The sequence below is a fragment of the Chiloscyllium plagiosum genome, unplaced genomic scaffold (genome assembly GCF_037043375.1).
Source record: "Chiloscyllium plagiosum isolate Xiang-an unplaced genomic scaffold, Cpla_swu_hap1 HiC_scaffold_9, whole genome shotgun sequence".
Lineage (NCBI taxonomy): Eukaryota > Metazoa > Chordata > Chondrichthyes > Orectolobiformes > Hemiscylliidae > Chiloscyllium > Chiloscyllium plagiosum.
The window spans coordinates 30,885,895-30,908,433 of record NW_028270147.1 but is presented as its reverse complement, the minus strand read 5'-3'; the positions used below and the strand labels follow the sequence as shown (position 1 = coordinate 30,908,433).

Sequence of the window (22,539 nt, the reverse complement as noted above, 5' to 3'; positions counted from 1 at the left end):
GAAGGCATTTGGGATGCTTGACTTCATTGGTCAGCACTGAGTACAGGAGTTGAGATATCATATTGTGGCTGTACTGGACATTGGTGAGGCCACTTTTTAAATATTGTGTACAATTCTGGTCACCCTTCTATAACAAGGACATTGTTAAACTTGAGAGGGTTCAGAAAAGATTTACAAGGATGTTGCTGGATCTGGAAGGTTTGAGTTAGACAGAGAGGCTGTTTAGGCTGGGGTCTTTTTTCCCCAGAGCGTCAGAGGCTGAGGGGAGACCTTATAGAGTTTTTTAATATCATGAGTGGCATGGATAGGATACTAATATGTTTTTCCGAGGATGGGGGAGTCCAAAACTAGAGAGCATAAGTTTAAGGTGAAAGGGGAAAGATTTAAAAGGGACCTGATGCATGTATGGAATGAGTTACCAGAAGACTCAATTATTTTAATTATTTTAGATTTATTCATTCCGTCAACATTTAACAATTTCAATACAATCTTTGTCTTCAGGTAATTTAGTTTATCTTTTTAAATTCTGCTCTGGGTTATTTTTTCTTTTTTGGGGAGAAGAGTAGAGGAATGATCTTGAAAATATCATCAATTCAAAAGTTATATTCAAAATTACAAATCAAAAAATAGAAGGTCTTAAAAACAGAAATAAATGAAAAGTGAATGACAAATGTTTTTATTGTCTGGCTAAGTATTAATGCAGTAATAAGATAAAAATTTGGGACCAATAACATGTAAAATTACTCATATATTAGTTCCCGTATATAAATCAGGTTCTTCCCATGGGAAGCAAAATAAACCTAACTGAAGGTGTGAACTTTATATATCATAGTGGAGTAGGGCAAAGTCCAAATATCTCTCAAATTTAAAGTTCCTTTCTTAATAATGTGACCTCTAAAACCATCAATGCACAAAAGAGTCTGGAACATTCATCATCCTATTCTCATTATGGAGAACTTGCCAAGCTCATGATCTACACATTGATAAGGGTGTTAATGGACAAAGTATGATTAGGTTGTCAAAAGAAACCTATGAAAAACACCTGTATTAACTTCACAAAATGTCATGTTGGGGTAAAATACAACAGAAATCATTTTCTAAAGTGTTGATTCCAACCCATCTTCTATTACTCATACAATCAAGAAATTGTTTTGCAGACATGATTTATTTGAGCTGACTACTAGATATTTCAAGTGTGACAAATATCCCCTTTAGTATCATTGAAACTGAAGTAAATTATCAAATATTTCCAGTTTGTAGGGGGATTGTGCTATGAACAAGGATTGGGAGAACTGAGCTTGTATTCTCTGGTGTTTTGAAGAATGAGAGGTGATCTCATTGAAACCTACAAAATACCTAAAGGGACAGAGAAGGTTGGTTTAAGTAGGATGTGTCCTTTAGTTGAGAAATCTGGAACCAGGGAGCACAATTTAAAATAAGGGTTTAGGGTCAAGAGGAGGAAAATATATTTTAATCATAGGGTTGTGAATCTTGGAATTCTCTATCACAGAGGTCAGTGGAAGTTCGGTCTTTGAGTATATTTAGTGGAGGTTGATAGATTTTTAATTATCAATGGTGTAAAGTGGAATGAGGATTGTGTGGATAAAGACACTGAAGTGGTTGATCAATCATGATAGCAAGGTCAATAGGCAGAATGGTCTACTCCTGTTCCTCCATTCACAAGTTGATTATAAGCAAAATAAATCTAAAACTAAAATTAAAAATAATTTGTAATTATATTTAAAGAGAGAAAAACAGAATGAACAGTCAATTCTCCATATTGTAAGGGATAGTTGCACATTCAACGTCTGCCTAAATCTGCCAAATATTAAGGCAATTCCACTGAACAAATGAATTAAAATGTAAACTAAACTGTAATAAAAATGGGAATTTCTCTAATTTAGAATAGTTTAAGGGTTTCTGAAATGGTCATTAAATTGGAAAAGGAGGCCTATTTCAGTCAGGAATCAAGGCTGGACAGGTAGTTTACACATGTCAATGTATGTTGATTTTGTTATCATTTCCAGTAGCCCAAAAAAAACTTCTAATCTATGCATTTGTAAATCAAGTTCAAACTGAACGTGAAATACACTGTAATAAATTCACGTGTTGATTTATGTAAAACAATTTTAAATCATGTAGTTATATTAGCATAAGTTACAGTGACAAAAAACACTGCATTTTCTATGTGGAATAAATCAGGGAATAAATATTTCAATAATTCTTTAGTTGTTCTAACAAACACACAGCTACACAAAACATTTAAAACTGCTATTTCTAACTTCAACATTTAAAGTAAACAAATTAGACAGGTGAAAGAATAGAAATTTGCGAAGTCTACCTCAGGTAGGACAAGAAACACTTCATATGAGATCTTTTGACTACAAAAACCTTTTGTTTGAGTTCTGTGTTGCTTTCAATTCCACCAGTCTAATCAAAGGAATTTAAGACTTGACATTCCATTTTTTTTGAGCTGACACCTATACTTTTTTGAAAGGCATATTCATTGTAAAATACAGCTCATTGTCATTATGAAACAATTGGATTTTGTCTCAGTCCATGAGCCCATATTAATAATCGCTTCACATGACACTTGGCCTTTGAAAATTTAACTACTACACATTAACACTTTGACTGCTGAAGTGCAGGATAGTTCATCACTGTTAACATGATCAGCTCAAATTTTAAGCAAAGTATTTATCATTGCTGTGAAACAAAATGACTACTGAACACAGGGATATGATTCTCTATAGTGTACTTTGATTTGTTATAAAATCATCAGATCGATTATTTGAATGTAGACATCAATCTAACGTGAGTCCTTGATGACTGCACACTTTACAACCAATGCTCCCAAAACAGTAAACTCCTGATCTTAGTTGTGACATCAGCATGTATTAAGCAGAAGTAGTGCACCCTCTTATAGGAAGTGGGAGAAATGTTCAAGTGTTCCACTGGGAGAGGTAAGAAATCAAGTTTCTTCACTGCTTCAGTCGGAGTGACCCAAATATGCGAAATGAAAATAAAATGCAGAATGAGATATCTAAAATATTTCTGGGGCCTAGCTAATGTAGGTGAGTAGGAATTAGATTGCCTTGTTTTGTAAAAATCTACGTCATTTATGTAGGTATGATATTTCAGTAGTTACAAGAATCAAATACGCAATTTAAAAAAAATTGAACTCTTAAATCATTTGTAATCTGTTGAGATTGCCATTAGGACATCAGGCAGAATTAGAACCTTAAGTGGACAAGGTATGATGACCTCCTGTGACTGTATAAACTTTTTAAAACTGGAATCTTGTTCCTTATCCAAAGTACCTGAATTTCACTGCCAAATAGGTACACTAAAATGATTGTTTTTTTGTCTAATTACACAGCACATACAGTTACTGTCATTTATTTCATAACCTAGAAGTAATGCTGATATTGCATAATCTTAGGCCATTATTGGTCACATTCATCACAACATGAAAAAAAAAGAAAATATGTAATTGGGATTATTATATTAAAGGAATGCAAGTGCACAGGAATATAATGTGGCTTAGCACATCTGTCCTTATGGTTTGAAGTTAAATTTTCTCTAATCCCTTCATGGCCTAACATTATTAGCTTCTTTCCCTTCCTATGATTTGAAGATAGGGCTAGGTTTAGGGTGAAAAGCCAGTTCTGGGGTGAGTTATCACCTAACTAGGTCAAATGAGGTAGTTCCAGAGGAATACCAAGGAAAAAAAAATATTTTATAAAGGTTTAGAACAAATACAGTCAAAATGATGTTTTCATTAGTGCGCAAAGTCATCTCTGATGATGTTGAGTAATTATCCGATCAAAAATTTGCGATGCCATCAGTTGCAAGTACTATTACATCAATCTAAAGTTTACTTCATATAACTTTTGATAATCAAACTACTCGGAGAGATAAGGATCATGAACACCTAATCTTATACAGTTTGAAATTTAATCCTAAATTCAAATGAAGACTTCATAATCTTCTCTAATAACTTCTCCTCCCTCCTCCAAAAAGATGGGAGTTGTATAATTTTACATGATGTGGGTTATATTACAAGTTTGATTATTAATCATATTTATTCATAATAATTTGTACAGAGCATCAGTTTATAAGTACGTTGTTGCATATGATGATCAGCAGATTGACAAAAGGTGCATCAGAGTTCAAATTTATTGCAAGTAATTTTATTTGTGCAAAGGTTGATACAAATTACCTAGTTATCGAATGAGTACACAAATTAGCTTTCAGGAAGTAAACACTAGCATTTTATCGTGGGATTTGAGTTATAACGAAAGACTTTTGAAGCTTTATAAAGCTATTCTTGAAAATTGAACCATTCAGAAGAAATGCCTATACTCAGATATTGTTTCTGTAAGAATTGTTAAATCTAGGGCAGAATTTTATTATACATGTCATTTGATTTGGATTGGATTGAACTAATAGGCTTAACCACACGTTAAACAAATAAGTAATGAGAAAAAAAAAATTTCCATCAAGTTATCTCAGCAGTAATATGCATAACTGCATATATTACATTAAATTAATGTATTAAATTAAATACATTAATCTCAACAGTCTGAACAAATGACATTATTGTCTAGAAACGTTAACTTGACTTTTCTTTCCAACAATACTAATACATCTGCTGTGTTTTGCACCACTTTCTGGTTTATGTTAGCTGCATATGTTCTCAGTCTGCAGTCCTATGATTTCCTAATTCCTTAATTCATGTTTCCCTAAATTAGCCATAAATTTTGAAAACAAGTTGTATTATCTGAATTTTGCTCTGGTTGTGATCAGTCTCTGTACGTATTGTTAAGTATTACACTGGATTGTACATCCAGTCATTTAGCCAGTGAATTCTCTAAAAAAAATTGCAACTATGTCTTTGAAATAACCATAAATGTAGAAATTCACCACTGCCATTAGAAAATAAAATATTCAATTAAGTAGGACATTTGTGATCTTCGTTTTAAATAAATTTAACTTGCTAACAAAAACAGCAAAGAACTGTTTAATTTAAACATTAATTGATAGTCTCCAAGCTAATCAGAAATTCAATAAGTGATTCCTTTGAGTTTCAATCTCAAGTGTTTACCTGGAGTTTGATAGTTTAGCCTTCTCATCTCCACAGGGTCTGAAGAGTGTGCCAGCAGTGGGTCTTTTCCACCAGGAACATCATCCTTAGCAGATGGAGAACTTGCTCTTTTCCTGAACCAACCACATGGTATTATTACTTCAGCTAATGATAGATTTGCACTGATATCTACTATTGACATGCAATGTTGTAATTCAGAAACAAAAAAGTAGGCGTTTGCTTGGTAGTTAAGTACTTGCTTCTGCTCAGTTATGCTACATGCATGAAATTTGTTTTAAAAATATCCCTTTGGTCAAAGCAAGAGAAACTGATTAATTCACTCATTATTTTGTCTGATCCATTACATACCATATGTCCAGATGTATAAGAGCAAAATACTATCTTTTTATAATATCTGTTTATGAAAATGATGTTAAAATGCTGTACAAATATATACATAAGGAATGAGCAAGAAAGTAAAGATGATTGACCCTTCAACGGTGTCCTTTTACCAATCCCAATGCTTTATTTGACAAACTGTGAAAGCTTAAAAGCAGATCCTCTGTTTGCTTTCTTTGAATGCATATGCAGGAATTGGAAGAATGGTTTGACTGTCCAGTTTAAGGAAACTTAATGAAGCTCCACACTTACTGCTGTTCTAATAACATTTGCATTCCAATTAGGAAAACATTTTTACAATTAAATACATTAGGTAAATTAATTGCTGGTAAAAGTCCGTCATTGTACTTGAATTATTATTATAAAGCCATGATTCATAAGCAAACGTACAATATGCACCATTTCTATGACTACACTAGTGGTTTCCACCTTTGACTTTTACATGTCAACTCATTAACCTAAATTATAAAAAAGACCTGAGAATATTGGAAATTATACATATAAACAGAAGTGTTGAAAATTCAACAGATGTTCTCCTGGTTAGGAAAATCAACTTCCAACAAATAAGCTTCCCACCTCAAATATCAATTTATTTTTTTCTCAAGTCCCTCAATGAATGAACCTGCAGTGTATTTACTAGTATTTACAAGCAGTTTAATTATCACTATTATTTATTCATTTGTGGGACATGGGCTTTGCTGACTGACGAGCATTTATTGCGTGTTCTTTCTGCCCTTGAGAAAGTGGTGAGCTGCCAAATTGAACTGCTACAGTCCACGTGCTGTAGATTGACTCACAATGCCCTTAGGCAGGTAATTCCAGGATTTAGACCCAGCAACAGTGAAAGAATAGTGATATATTTCCAAGTCAGGATGATATATTGTTCTATTAGATCACTGCCATTTAAGACAGGCACATGAATTTGAACAAGCTTGCTTAATATAAATAAAGATTAAGATTGTTATTATCACAGACCATATTATTTTGATATCTGTCATAGATTTTATTTAACACCTATATACATGTAATATTTCGATTCTAAAACATTAAGGAATGGAACTGTTCTGAAAAAGGGTCACTTTAACTTTGTTTTCTCCCCACAGATGCTGCCAGACTTGTTATGTTTTTCCAGCAATCTCTGTAATGTTTCTGATATTAACCATCAAATTATATTTATTAAGGAATGGAACTATTTCTGTAGCACACCCTTCCATACAATAATAAAATGTTAGCTCTTGTCCACAGTATCAATCATGCCAGTCTCAGAAACACCAAGATTAGGGTCTAAACATCATCCCCTCTCCTAAAACATGTGGGAAGGGAACAAAAGGTTAAAAATGATTGACTAGCCATCGGTCTTTTTACCAATCCCTAATGCCTTACTTGCCAAATTACGAAACTTTAAAAAGCAGGCCTTCTGATTGCTTTCTTTGATGCACATGCAAGAATGTCTGGACTGTCCAGTTTAAGGCAATGTTATGGTTTTTAGTAAGAGTCTTACCTTTCTTGCTTACTGTATCCATGAGATGGCAAAAAGAGGAAACATCAGAAATGAGTGATTATTTCCCATATCCCACGGTTAAATTAAACTGTGGAAATTTCTCCCTCTGCCTCGTTTCTTCAATTGAAAGGCAAAGGAGATCATTTGAAACCAATTTTATAAATTGCTTATATATCATCTCCATAAAGTCTTTCATTATGTTTAACTCTGTAAATTACCACAATGCCATTAAGTTCAAAACATTTTCTACACTATTCTTCCAATCAGCTTTGTACATTTGCCAATTTAACTCTCTGTGACAAGTGATATACATATATGTTGAAATTCTAACAGTTTATAACTGTGAAGCACTAATCACTCGACAGAACACTTGGTGAGAGGAAAACGTCATCTTTGCGGCTATAGCTGTTTGATAAAATTCAAAAATTTTGAAATAAAATTGTAAATAGAAAACACTTAATAAATTTTACAAACTATTTTTACAGACTAATATTGCTCTTGATCAATTAAAAGAAGTACAGGTAATTGGGGCTGAATTTCCCCGGTTGGTTCATGGTCTCCAATGTCATTCTTGATTTTTGGTTAGGAAACCAGAAGCAGCACTGCCATCATTTAAATGAGGCATTTATAGCTCTTCTGTCGAGTGTTCACCTCCAAGCAATAGCCACTTTGGCATCAGCAGTGGAGGTCTCCACCTATGTGAAGATCTTGGTGGTGCCACTAATTTTGTATTAACAAAATTAGCTGTCTGTCACTGTCGAGTGGATAGCTGATGCAATTTAAATCCTGCTTCCAACAAGATAGCTTGAAAGCGGGTTGGCATCGAGCAGCTATTCTTTGGCGAGATCCTCAAATTTTGCTCCTGGTCCTGTCTCAACCTTCAATACATAGGACTAGGAAAATTTGGTAGCAGTGAAGATAGTCTATCTTGCTTGGGAACAATGTAATAGATTTCTTTCTTACAGTAAAGTAACAAAATGTTGACGAGAAAGATCTCCCAAAAGCTCAAGCAAAAGCAAACCTGTCAGCATAAACAGTTAAAAAAAAGGGAGTAAACCTCAGAACAAATCAGATAATGTATTATGTAGATATGTATGAGTATTTCTTGGAAAAAATGCTGAGCAGCAATCTTCACAAATGTTATTACATAAACTCTTGCTGGATCATAGTAAGATCATAGATTTACCTAAGGATAGTCATCTACCAATGGAGAAAGCAAGAAAAATAAATAATATGTGTGTAATAGCTGAGAAAGTGAGATACAAAAATAAAAGATGATACAGAACTGAAGAACAAACTGGCTCTCCACTGTGTTTTTTCCCTATTTCTTGGTTCACTTTGTCTTACTGTGAGACTAAAGCAAATCTGTTCACATTCTTGGCATCACATTTGACCATAAGATTCCAAACACATCTTCATACCATCATTTAGAACACCTTTTCTCACCTTTGTAACATGGCAAGACTTGCATCTACCTTCTCCCATCTGCTGCTGAAACTCTCATTACACCTTTGCTAGCTCTAGACATCATTATTTCAAAGCAGTCCTAGCTGATTTCTCACATGCTACTCTCCATAAACTTAAGGTCATCCAAAACTTTGTTGCCCATGTCACAACCCGCATAATGAGTTCATCAACTATCAGGGAGAAAGTCAGGACTGCAGATGCTGGAGATCAGAGTCGACTCTGTGGTGTTAGAAAAACACAGCAGGTCAGGCAGCATCCGAGGAGCAGGAGAATCGATGTTTTGGGCATAACCCTTCATCAACTATCACCCCTCTGCTCACTAATCAACATTGGCTGCCTTAATTTTAAGATTCTTATTCTTATTTTCAAATCTATCCTTGGCTTTGCTCCTACCTTTCTCTATAATCGCCTTCAGCCTCTCATCCTTCTGACATAGCTGCATTTTTCTAATCCTGATCTATTATGCCTCTCCAGTTTAAATTGTTCCAAAATCATGCCTTCTGTTGCCTTAACTCTGAAACTTCCCTCTCTACACTTCTTTGTCCCTTTATCTCAATTTTCTTCTTTGTAAAACCATAACTAAATCCTACCTCTTTGTTCAAGGTTTTCATTGTCGTATTGCATATTTCCTTATGTAGCTCCATGTCATATTTTGTTTTATATTACTTCTGCAAAGTGCCATTGAATATTTTAATAAAAGCATGATACAACTACAAGTTACTGTGGTGGTTGTTGTTAACTATTTAACAACAGATTCAATGTATGGAAAGCATGGTGGTTAGTAAGACTTAGGTCCAAAAGATAAATGTGTTCTTCCAGTTGAAAGATAGTCAAAGAATCATAATATTATTTGTACAATGAATTAAAATCCTTGCAGCACATATTTAAAAAATAATTAAGCTTAATGAGCTAGCATTTATGGACCATTTTAATTGCTGGAAAAGGTGGTGGCGAAATGCTACTTGAATTACTGCAACCTGTAAGATCCTGGTCCTCTCACAATGTTCTCAGTTAAAGAGTTACAGGATTTTGATCCAGCAATGATAAACAAATAATGATATATTTCCAAGTCAGGATAGTTTTTCACATGGAAGGAAACATGTTTTGATACATCTGCTGCCCTTATCGTTTGAGGTGACATAGGTCACACATTTGGGAAATGCAAGAAACCTTAATGAGTTGTTGCCATGGTACATCACTGGTGGAGGAATTAAATGTTTAAGGTGGATGTACTGTCAATATAATGAGCTGCTTTGTCTTGAATGATGGCAAGCTTCTTGAGTGCTTTTGGAGCTACTGACACTAGGTAAAAGGACATTACTTAATCACATACTTGACTTATGGTTAGTAGTACTGGCTTTGGGGAGTTAGGAGCTTAGTCATTTGCCAAAGAGTATCCAGTCTCTGATCTGCTGTGGCTGATTCAGTTAAATTTCTGGTCAATGATGACCCACACCCTTGAAGGCATGGATTTTGTTGATGGTGATTGTGACAAGGTCAGTTCGGTGATCCTACGATTTCCCTGTTTGGGGCTGTCAATCTGGTCCAATCAGGAAGCCACTGGCTGACAGATATAAACAGCAGTGTTGAGGTTCTGTTCACTCTGAGAGCTGGTTCTGAGGAAGCTGGATTAGTGTCAAGGATTCCCTATGTGTTAATAAAGGGTGACCAGCCTCTATGGAGTATTTCAGTAATGCCACTGAATGTACAGTTGATATGTGACTTGACTCTCACTTATTGATGGCACATGTATGGTACAAATATTACTTCTTGCTTATCACCTAAAGCAAGTCCAGACATTGCTACATGGCAGAAAGATACTTCATTATCTGAGGAGAACTGAACATCATCAGCCTGACACAGGGAAGGTTTTTGATGAAGCAGCTGAAAGTGGTTGGGACCTGAGGCACTCCTGCGGTGATGTCTTGGGGATGAGGTGAATCATCTCCAAAAACAATAAACATCTTTCTTTATGATATGCATGACTTCAATCAATTGTGTTTTGTCCCCAATTCTCACTTTTATTAGGACTTCTCGATGGGGGCCAGAATCCACCAAATGATGCAATGGTGTCAAGGATGGCTATTCTCAGCTCATCTCTCAAATTTAGCTTAATGGTTTTTATTTAGATCAAGTTTACTATGAGTTCTAAAAGTGAATGTCCTTGTAACTTATAAGCTGAGTAATGGCAAGCAAGCTATTAGTGAACAAACACCACTTAATAGCATTGTGCAGCATGAATGCCACTGGTCAGGTCAAGCCTCAGTGTTCTCTAGGTCTTGTTGCAAGCAGTCATGAACTGCTTCATTATGTAGGGAGTAACAAACACAACTGAACATGTAAGTGTCAGTGAATGGCTACACCTCTGATGTTATGGCGGTCAGTAATGAAACAGATCCAGATGTTTGGGCCAAGGACCTGTCCTGAAGAACTCCCATGATAATGTCCTAGAGTCAAGATGATTGGCCTCCAACAATCACAGTTATCTTTCTTTGTGTCAGCATGGCTTGAGCTGGTGAAGAATTTTCTCAATGACTCCTTATCAATTTCAAATTTGTTGGAGCTTCCTAATGCCATACTCAGTCAAATTCTGCCTTAACATCAAGGGCAGTCATTCTCACCTCACCAGTGACATTTAGATCTTTTGCCAGTCTTCGAACCAAGGCTGTAAATGAGGTCTAGAGTAGGATGATCCTGACAAAACCTAAATGGGCTTTCTTTTAGTTTGTAATTTGAGATCATCACCTTTGAAAGTTTATGCTATAAAGATAAAATGTTCAGCAGTGATCTTGGTTACACAGTCCTATTTTCAATTTATAATTTTACAATTAACTTTATAATTATCTCACCTTTTGAAAAGAAGTATAGCAATAACAATGATGATAATTAACACAACAGCAAGTACTGGTCCCATCACCCACAGCATCTCAGGATCATCCTGTGCATTCGGCGATGGGGTTACCTCCACCAGAATTGTATCAGAGTAGGGGCTAGCAGCATACATCTGCTGAACAGAAAAAGAACACAAGAGAAATAATATTAACATCTATAGCAATTAATGAAATGATGCGTGTCACTTTATTCCATGGTTATTTATTATTGAATTAAGACATAATACCGTACTTAAATAAAATAGTCAGTTCCCCACCAAAGTAAATAATAAATTATTCATTTATAAAGCTTTTGTAGTTAAGTATTTTTCTAAGTTTGTCTTCTAAACATAAAAATCTGGCTACTGTTCTTCAAACTATTAAGCGCTTGAAGTAGTAATCTCCACTTGTGAAACTAACTTAGCGAATATGAGTTGTTTATTTGATTTTGGAGATTAGGGAGGAGAAGGGAGACAAGTTCCCTTCTACAGCATGGAAGCAGACCCTTCGGTCCAACTAGTCCATGCCAAACATGTTCCCAAATTAAGCTCGTCCCACTTGTATGCGTTTGGCCCATATCCCTCCAAACCTTTCCTATTCATATACTTATCCAATGTCTTTTAAAAGTTATAACCGTATCTGCATCCAGTGGTTGACTCTCTAAAATAGCTCTAGCAAGCTACAGAGTTCAAGGGGTATTTTCCTCATATAAATGACAATAAATGAGGAAAAGGCATTTATATTGGTTGCTGAATCAGTGGGCAGATGTTTATAGAGATGCAGTTAGCTTGTCTGCTCAAAAAGAAAGTTGGCTGGAAGTCAGTTTGCTCCTTGTAAGTCTGTCCTGCAACTATGTTGTTCTGCAGATGGGCTAAATTGGTTAACAGCATGGCTTCTGCTCCTCACTCAGCAGGAAGTCCTTCCCTCGGAATTAACCGACAGCTCCATCACTCATGGCAGCACAAGATTTCAAGTAATGAGTACTGCTGGGACTGTACAAAGGAGCTGAAAGAGCGCTATACTGCTCCAAGAAGGTTAGTCCTGGGGTTTCATGGTTGGGAGAGATCATATAGCTCAGGAGGCAGGGAGAGAGTGGTAGGGACCAAGTCCTGATAGGCAGCAGCATGGTAAAATAAGGTCTTGGGGTGGGACTGCCCTCCAATGTACTCGGGGCATCAACAAACTGAAATGTCCCCAATCTTTCCTGCTTTTGTTCATGCAGGTGTTTAAAAACAGGCTGTCCAGTTATGTCCCACACTCCACCCCAATATAATGTAAACTAAAATACTTAAGATTGACTATGACAAAATGAAATATGATGCCCAATGTCCAGTCAACTCATAGTCCGGTTTATATCAGTTCAAATTTAGATTACTTACAGTGTGGAAACAGGCCCTTCGGCCCAACAAGTCCACACCGACCCGCCAAGGCACAACCCACCCAGACCTAGCCCCTACATTTACCCCTGTACCCAACACTACGGGCAATTTAGCATGGCCAATTCAACCGAAACCGGGAGGAAACCGGAGCACCTGGAGGAAACCCATGCAGACACGGGGAGAATATGCAAACTCCACACAGTCAGTCACCTGAGGCGGGAATTGAACCCGGGTCTCTGGCACTGTGAGGCAGCAGTGCTAACCACTGTGCCACCGTGCCACCCACGTGTGCTACCGTGCTGCCCACAATATTTGAGATTTAAATGAGACTCAATTGTTCGAACAGCCTCCAATCAACAAGCAGGGTTATCATTTTTTTGTTGTAAAACCCAGAAGTTTACGACATAAAACAAGATATTTAGGGTGTAGGTTTGCTCGCTGAGCTGTAGGTTTGATATCCAGACGTTTCATTACCTGGCTAGGTAACATCATCAGTGGCGACCTCCAAGTGAAGCGAAGCTGTTGTCTCCTGCTTTCTATTTATATCTTTCTCCTGGATGGGGTTCCTGGGGTTTGTGGTGATGTCATTTCCTGTTCGTTTTCTGAGGGGTTAATAGATGGTATCTAGATCTATGTGTTTGTTTATGGCGTTGCGGTTGGAGTGCCAGGCCTCTAGGAATATTCCTTTTCTTGTCCAACACTATACAGACTTCTGTAGTGTTCAGAGTATTAGTGTACTCTGGACAGCAGCATTAGGGCATAGCTAATATCAGGATTTAACCAGATTTAACCAAAAACAAATATTCCCTGATTACAAACTGATAAGAATTACACTCCTTAAAAAACACAACAGAAGGTAGAAAAACAACTGGCAATACAATGGATGTGTAGCAAATTTCTCAGCCAGCCTGTACTATGTCTGAATTGCAATCTATGCAAAAAAAAAAATCAGTTTAAGCAACTTTCCTTTAAGGTCCCTCAAGCAAGGAATTAAGCCACTTGTAACAATCAACAAGTCCTTACACTGCCAAATTATTGCAATATTTATATAAATTTCAAAACCCATCAACTGTTTGTACAATTCTCTTATTTATAAACCTCAAGAGCCTGATAAAACCACTTTCTTTGACATTACTTCCTACAACAGAACTAATTGCCTGTGCAAGATGATCACCCCTGAAATATGACAACATTAAACTCTAATTCAATACAGGAGGAATGATTTTTCTTGCAGTCAGATAAATTTAGTGTTCAATTTTTCTTTGCGGCTGTGCGATCCTACATAGAATGAAATCTGGGCTGATGAATACTGCAGAATTTGACCAGACCTAATGAGTTTTCACCAAAAAATGAACTCAGAACTTGTTAGCAATGTGAGGAGAAAATATGCATTTTGATGTCGACATAAATGTTTCATCTGAGTCCTCAGTACACAATCCAACTGCAGCAGGTACAACTCTTTGCGAAAGTAAATCAAAACGGTAACATTCCGCTACAGTGATGAATACTCTGCTTTGTTCACTACTGTGCTTTACTGACATTTTCTAACTATTCTTCAGATTTTGCAAATTTCTCCACCTTGATTTTGTTCACAAAGACTTTTTAAAAATCGTATCCAAGAGAGATGAAAAAATGTTTACAATTTAAATCTGCAAAACTTAAAGAAGTACATAATACATAGTCATGATGGTTTTACAAGAAAAAATCAAAGTATAATTGCAAAGGAAGTGATATATTTAATTAAGAAATTGAAGCGCTAATTAAACTAATCAATGTGAAAATTAAAACTGATTCATTGCCAATAAGCTTGTAAACACACATGGAAATAGCGGGAATTCTTAAAAAAACTAACAACTTACATGAAGAGAGCCAAACACCTGTAAGAAAAGTGGACTGTAAGCAGTTGACCCTCATAGATTCAATGAAAGAAAGATATGGCTGTGTTTCTAACAGCGACAGAAGCAAAGACATTTTTTAAAGCTAACATATTAATAGATAATACAACAGAGATAGGTCAGCCATCTTATTGGATACAAACTGATTTCTAATATAATACCCCTTAAAAGCTGACCATACTTTTAAGAAATTATATAGGATTGTGAGTATGACCTTAATCACATATACTTGTTTTGACATTCAATTGCTTCTTCAGGTGAATTTGAAGATTGCATTTAAATTTAAAGTAGAATTGTCATTTTATCACTATTCTTATTATGATACACTCTATGACATTACCTTTTTTTTTGCTAAATTGCCCAGTCTCTTAGGTGCATTAGTCAGGGGTAAATATAGGGTAGGGGAATTATCTGGATGGGTTACAATTCGGAGGGCTGGTGTGGACTTGTTAGGCTAAATGGCCTGTTTCCATACTATAGGGAATCTGATCTAATCTTATAGTGTCATACAGCACAGTAACAGACCCTTCAGCCCAACTCATTCACACTGACTAGGTTTCCTAACTCGTTCAATTTGTCTGCATTTGGCCCAAATCCCCCTAAACCTTTCTTATTCATGTACTTGTCCAAATGTATTTTATTATTTTTTTTTAAAATACAGAATCCTGACAGTATGGACGTGGGCCACTCAGCCCATCATATACATGCAGACACTCCAAAGAGCATCCCGCCCAGATCCTCCTTCCATCCCATCCTAATAACTCTGCATTTCCCATGCCTAACTCACCTAGCTTGTTCATCTCTGGAAACTACGGGCAACTTAGCATGGCCAATCCACTTAACCTGCACATCTTTGGACTGTGGGAGAAGACCGGAGCACCCGGAGGAAATCCATGTCGACACAGGAAGAATGCACAAATTCCACACAGTCGCCTGAAGCTGGAATCAAACCTGGGTCCCTGGCGCTGTGAGACAGCAGTGCTAATCACTGAGCCATTATGCTGCCACACCTTTTAAACATTGTAATTGTACATCTCTCTACCACTGCCTGCGGCAGCTCATTCCATTTACGCACCACTCTCGGTGCAAAAAAGTTGCCCCTCAGGTCCCTGTTAAATCTTTCCCCTCTCACGTTAAACCTATGCCATCTAGATTTGGACTCCTCTACCCTTGGAAAAAGAATTTGGCTATTTACCTTATCATCCCGTGATGATTTTATAAACCTCTATAAAGTCAGCCAAACTTTTTCCCACTATGATTCCATTTGAAGCTTGACAATTGTTTGACAATTTGAGGAGGTCAGAGCTCCATGACAGCCACTGCCTCCAAATTTCAATTCACTTCCCATTTGGGGTCCTGATACCATTTTGGGAAATCCTGCTCTATGATATAATGTTCATTACTATAATGTAATTCAGAATTAATTCTTGTAGTAAACAGCTATTTGCAAGTATTAAAACGTTGTAGTAACAATGAGTTTGAAATAGTGAAAAATCTAATTCTGAAAATTAAAATATTGTACAGAAATTGTTGATAAACATAAAAACAAACTCACAATTAAATTTTGTGTTGTGTGATATAATCTGACTCAATATTTTGCTACTCTCCTTCAAACTTGTGCAATGGGATCTTCTAAATGCACCCAAGCAAACAGATGGGCCACAATCTAATATGTCATCTGAAAGATGGCATGTCCAAGCAGCACTACAGTGAGAAGTATCAATATTGGATCTGAACTTTATGCAATATCTGCAGCTGGGTAAACAGAATCCACAAATTAAGATGTCATGACATCAATTGTGTACCAGTCAGTCACCCATGTCCTCCATAATTTTACAGGTGGTGTTCTAGATTTTTGTAGAATTCCCACCTGCGGTTCAAATGAAGGCCTTAAATGTGCAATTAATGCACAATTAAGGGTCTCATCCTGTCAGTGCTCTGATCTCGCACAAATCAGGAGCCAAATTAGACCATTTGGCCCCTCTAGCAAGCTCTACTGTTCAGAAAGATCATGGATTCCTCAGAATTGTGGGTAGCCTTTCATCACCTTGTTTACCACCAATGTATTGACCTTTACTTTAAAAATATTCAAACTGCTGTTTCCACCACCATTTAAGTTAGAGTTACAAAAGACTTCATTCCCCTGTTAGAGCAAGAAATTCTCATCTCAGCCTTAAATGTGCAACCCCTTATTTATAAAATGTGATCAAAATTTCTAAATTCTCCATAAGTCAAAATACCATTCTCACATACATTGTGTCAAGATACCTCAGAATTTCATATTTCAGTTAAGTTGACTCATTTTCATCTCAGCTTCAGTGGATACAAGTCTATTCTGTCAAAGCTTATCTCATAAGACAATCTACTGACTCCAGACATTAGTCAAATAAACCTTCTCTGAACTGCTTTGATCACATTTATATCTTTCCTGAAATAAGGAGGTCAGTACTGTACAAAGTACTACAGATGTGGTCTCACCACTGCCCTATATAATTAAAGCATAAACTCTTTACTTCTTGCTTTGAATTATATTTATAATAACTAAATTTATTAGCTTTCCTAATTACTTACTGTACTTGCATAATGATCTATTGCAATTCACGCAGCACGGCACCCATATCCTTCCTGCCTCTCAAGCGTTCTGCAATATTTTACCATTCAAATAATATGTTTTTAAACATTCTTCTCATTAAAATGCAATGATCGCAGGAAAAGATTGTGCCCAACGTGCAGCCCAGCAGTTACAACCCTGCCGGCAACTGTGTCAATCGGGATAAGTCCACCCATTGATTTTCCTCTCCCAAGTCTATGCTCTTCAAGTCCAATATCTAATCCCTGCTCCTGTCAGCCTGGTGCCAGCAATATCTCAGACTAACTGGAATGCATGAGGCAATTGCTGAATGCCACCTTCCTGTCTTACCGGCAACAGCAGCTTTGGCCACCATTCCTGCATGATACTGTCAGTTTGCACAGCTGCCAGCCAGTCCATGAGATCGGACATCCTCCTGCAGACGCATAAGACTCCCAAATCTCATCCAAATGAAAGGGCCATCAGCCAGAAACTTAAAAAAAGGATGAGCTTCCTAAGTGTCTGAGGCTACTTCCCCAAAATTTGGGTTTGGGTGCAAAGATCCCACCTTCAGTTTGAAATCCAGCCTTAATTTTTGTGTGTTAAGTCCTGCAGTAAGAATTAAGGCCAGAACATTGTGATTCAAAGTTTAGAGCATTAACAATTCCACTAGGACTTGATCCTGAAATGGGAATAGAAATTATTTGATGTATCATGTTACTCATATTTATTATTTGACACCAAACTTGTAGCAGATTTAAAATGTATGAATTGAACTTACTGAAAATCAGCATGTTTGCTTTTTTTGTCATTTATATTATAAAACATTGTTGAAAGTTATTACACAAACTTGACTGAGTTTTTTGAAGAAGTAACAAAGAGGATTGATGAGGGCAGAACGGTAGATGTGATCTATATGGACTTCAGTAAGGCATTTGACAAGGTTCCCCATGGGAGACTGGTTAGCAAGGTTAGATCTCATGGAATACAGGGAGAACTAGCCATTTGGATATAAAACTGGCTCAAAGGTAGAACACAGAGGGTGGTAGTGGAGGGTTGTTTTTCAGACTGGAGGCCTGTGACCAGTGGAGTGCCACAAGGATTGGTGCTGGGCCCTCTACTTTTTGTCATTTACAGAAATGATTTGGATGCTAGCATAAGAGGTACAGATAGTAGGTTTGCAGATGACACCAAAATTGGAGGTGTAGTGGACAGCGAAGAGGGTTATCCCAGATTACAACAGGATCTGGACCAGTTGGGCCAATGGGCTGAGAAGTGGCAGATGGAGTTTTATTCAGATAAATGCGAGGTGCTGGATTTTGGGAAAGCAAATCTTAGCAGGACTTATATACTTAACAGAAAGGTCCTAGGGAGTGTTGCTGAACAAAGAGACCTTGGAGTGTAGGTTCATAGCTCCTTGAAAGTGGAGTCACAGGTAGATAGGATAGTGAAGAAGGTGTTTGGTATGCTTTCCTTTATTGGTCAGAGTATTGAGTACAGGGGTTGGGAGGTCATGTTGCGGCTGTACAGGACATTGGTTCGGCCACTGTTGGAATGTGTGCAATTCTGGTCTCCTTCCTATTGGAAAGATGTTGTGAAACTTGAAAGGGTTCAGAAAAGATTTACAAGGATCTTGCCAGGGTTGGAGGATTTGAGCTATAGGGAGAGACTGAACAGGCTGGGGTTGTTTTCCCTGGAGCGTTGGAGGCTGAGGGGTGACCTTATAGAGATTTACAAAATTATGAGGGGCATGGATAGGATAAATAGGCAAAGTCTTTTCCCTGAGCTGGGGGAGTCCAGAACTAGAGGGCACAGGTTTAGGGTGAGAGGGGAAAGATATGAGAGAGACCTAAGGGGCAACCTTTTTATGCACAGGGCAGTACAGGTACGGAATGACCTGCCAAAGGAAGTGGTGGAGGCTGGTACAATTGCAACATTTAAGAGGCATTTGGATGGATATGTGAATAGGAAGGGTTTGGAGGGATATGGGCTGGGTGCTGGCAAATGGACTAGATTGGATTGGGACATCTGGCCGGCATGAACTGGTTGGACCGAAGGGTCTGTTTCCATGCTGTACATCTCTATGACTCGATGACATCTTTTTGTTCATTCATGGATATCATGGTTAAGCAACATTTATTGTCCATTGCTAACTGCCTTTGAGATTATGGTGATGATGATGAGCTGCCTTCTTGAACCACTCAGTCATATTTGGACAGTCATGATTTAGAGATGCCAGTGTTGAACTGGGGTGTACAAAGTTAAAAGTCACATAACACCAGGTTATAGTCCATCAGGTTTATTTGGAAGCACTAGCTTTTGTAGCACTGCTCCTTCATCAGGTGGTTGTGGAGATCGTAAGCCACAGAATTTTGCTGTGATGCATTTTTGCTGTGTGATGTAATTGAAGTTATGTATTGAAAAAGACCTGGATTGTTTGTTAAGTCTCTCATCTTTTAGAATGAACATATTGGTTTCAGTTCTTTCATATGTAAATTGCAGAACATTTAAAAGTTACAAGAATGTAACAGGAGAGACACTATGAAATTGCTTTCTCTTAACTGGGGAATTGTAATATGGCTTTGGCATAAGAGTATGATCATGTAGGACTGAGATGGGAGGACATTTCTTGACTCAAATTACTGTGAAACTTTGGAATTAGCTCCCCTAAGAAGTTGTGGGTGCCCCATTATTGCATATAATGGAGGCTGAGATAGACTAAGTTTTGATCTATCATTGAATCAAGTATTATGGAAAGTGTGCTGGGAAGTGGAAGATCAGCTATGTTGAATGGAGGGCAGCGATGATATACCATACGGTATACTTATGTTTCTTATATTCTTATTTTCTAACAATGGGATTCCATGTAGTGACTTTATCCCTTCAATTAAAAAAACACAGTTAAGGCAGAGGTTTACCTTAAGCATGGAAATTTTAGCCAAGTATTCAAGAAAATGACAATGTTCTAAAAATTCCAAAATACTATATGTATACTTACTGTATCCTTCTCCTCTAATGCTGCCAAAACAAAGCACAGGTAACTGTGGTTGGGAGATAGTGGTTTATTGTAAAACCCTCCATAGGTCTGTTCATCTCCAAGTGTGAATGTGTCTGGTAGTTTCTGCAGCTGGGCAGCAATATATGGCTTTGGTTTCTCAGACTGACGTCGTTGCCGAATATTATGATGGTGGTTTATCCCTTCAAACAGCTAAACATATACATACATGTATTTTAGTAACATTTCAATTTTTTATTTAGATGATTTGACTAACAAAGCACAGATTCTGCACTACTGTGATACACGTAGGAGTGCATAACCTGTTCATCCTGCCAAAATTAAACCAATAAAAGACCACACAATTCCCATTCTCAGCCAAATGGTCTGTGTAAGTGCCAGAGATCAAATGTTTCACGACAAAAACAGGGAGACAAAAGTGCTGGATTGGAAGTTAATATTCTTCAATTATATGTCAGACACTGCAGAAACTTAGAAGATCACCTTGCTGAAACCATGGCCAATAGCAGTAGTAGGGAGAGAAAAAAAGCTGTAAGAATGGAAATGGAATGGAAGAATGGTTCAGCTGTACATTTTAATACAATGGTTTCAGAAAGAGATCTCCATTGTCAAACAGGGCCTAGGATATTCTTTACTGTGGCTCTTTATATTCCATAATATTTAACACTGATTCATAATTTTAGTTTTGCATGAACTAATCATGAACTGAATAAAATTTGCAAAATTCTTCTCAACTTTTGTATGAAGAACACAAAAGAATTTTTTTCTCGAACATTAAACTGCATAAAGCTTTAAGAAGATCAAAACAATACAAGGGTTTCTCTCATGTACTAATCACTGCTGGGGATTTAATTTGTTCCAGAATAGGGCTGATATACAAGTGAGTGAGTGAAACGCTTCTAATTTTGAACTGATAGCTAACGGATGAGCATTGCTGGGTGCATTTTCTTCCATTCAGATCAATAGATTAGATACTTTTATGTAAAAATTGATAAGGGAACAAGAATATAAACCTGTGTACAGCTGCAATTTAGATATTGCTTCCCTCATTTTCTCAGGAGAAACAGCCCCTGCATTTAATTTACTAAATTGCCATTCAATTTTTGATTGAGGTTGAGGGGAGAAAAGAATAAAATGAAGCACTGGCCCACTTGCTATCCAAACAGATAGCTTTCTACACATTTATCAACTCTCATTGTAAATGTAAACTGATGACAATAAATTTCCAGAACACGCAACATAAAACTTTCATTAAATATACATGGTATCATTCTGATTATAAAGTCTTACATCATCAAGGTCCATCTCCTCAGGATTTTGCAATTTGTCTGTAACAGCACGTTGGGTTCTATCAAATGGTACCACTACAATAAAATACCACCTAAAAGAGAGATTCTATAGATTAGATGGAAAGGCGGAAAAGGATAGTCACATTTTCTGAACAATATGAGAGCTGGTTTTAACCTGCAACATCTGGCAGGAACTGTGCAGGAAGAGAAAAAGGTCCTGTAACATTCCTGTAGTGATTGGAACAAGGTTAATCAGGTGGACCTCATTCAGTAGGATTTCACTGACTGAGGCTTTTAACCTGGTCCAATCAGGGAATCCTGGCTGACAGAGATAAACAGGAGTGCCCCCTCTTCCGCGGTTACGTTAGAGCCCGGGTGTCTCTGGAGAAGGATCACGTGGTGTCCACCAACACCCTGGAGTTGTTCAGGGAGTGGTGGGCACCGCGGGGTGTGGAGTGCATTATTTCCCCCTCAACTCTATTTTGATTTAATTCCTGCTCTCCCCTTCACTGTTTGATCACACAGCATTGCCCTTTGATGTCAAGGGCACTGCTTGTCACTGGCCACTTGGGTGTTTCCTTTCTTCCTGGTGGTGGAAACTGAATAAAGATTTGTGCACCTTGTGAAAAAAAAATAAACAAACAGGAGTGTCCCCTCTTTCGCAGTTCCATTAAATTTAGATTAGATTTAGATTACTTACAGTGTGGAAACAGGCCCTTCAGCCCAACAAGTCCACACTGACCCTCCGAAGAGCAACCCACCCAGACCCATTCCTCTGCATTTACCCCTTCACCTAACACTAGGGCAATTTAGCATGGCCAATTCACCTCACCTGCACATTTTTTTTGGACTGTGGGAGGAAACCGGAGCACCTGGAGGAAACCCATGCAGACACTGGGAGAATGTGCAAACTCCACACAGACAGTTGCCTGAGGCAAGAATTGAATCTGGGTCTCTGGCGCTGTGAGGCAGCAGTGCTAGCCACTGTGACACCGTGCCACCCACAAGGTTAGAGCCCGGGTGTCTCTGGAAAAGGAGCATGCGGTGTCCACCCACATCCTGGAGTTG

At 37.5% G+C, this 22,539-nt stretch overlaps 1 protein-coding gene across 17 annotated transcripts in view; it reads right to left on the bottom strand.

The window, feature by feature from the left end:
• Positions 1-22,539, bottom strand: part of LOC122554240 (receptor-type tyrosine-protein phosphatase F-like) — a 469,298-nt gene that overhangs the window by 97,661 nt on the left and 349,098 nt on the right. For 13 of the 17 annotated variants that reach the window (XM_087990512.1, XM_087990511.1, XM_087990515.1 and 10 more), the window contains 4 exons: positions 21,473-21,563; positions 20,165-20,374; positions 11,303-11,460; positions 5,108-5,220 (listed from right to left, as the gene is read on the bottom strand). In XM_087990512.1, the coding sequence (XP_087846638.1) occupies positions 5,108-5,220; positions 11,303-11,460; positions 20,165-20,374; positions 21,473-21,563 (572 nt within the window). The remainder of the gene's footprint in view (positions 1-5,107; positions 5,221-11,302; positions 11,461-20,164; positions 20,375-21,472; positions 21,564-22,539) is intronic. The other 4 variants (XM_087990513.1, XM_087990518.1, XM_043698947.2 and 1 more) reach the window with 1 other exon arrangement.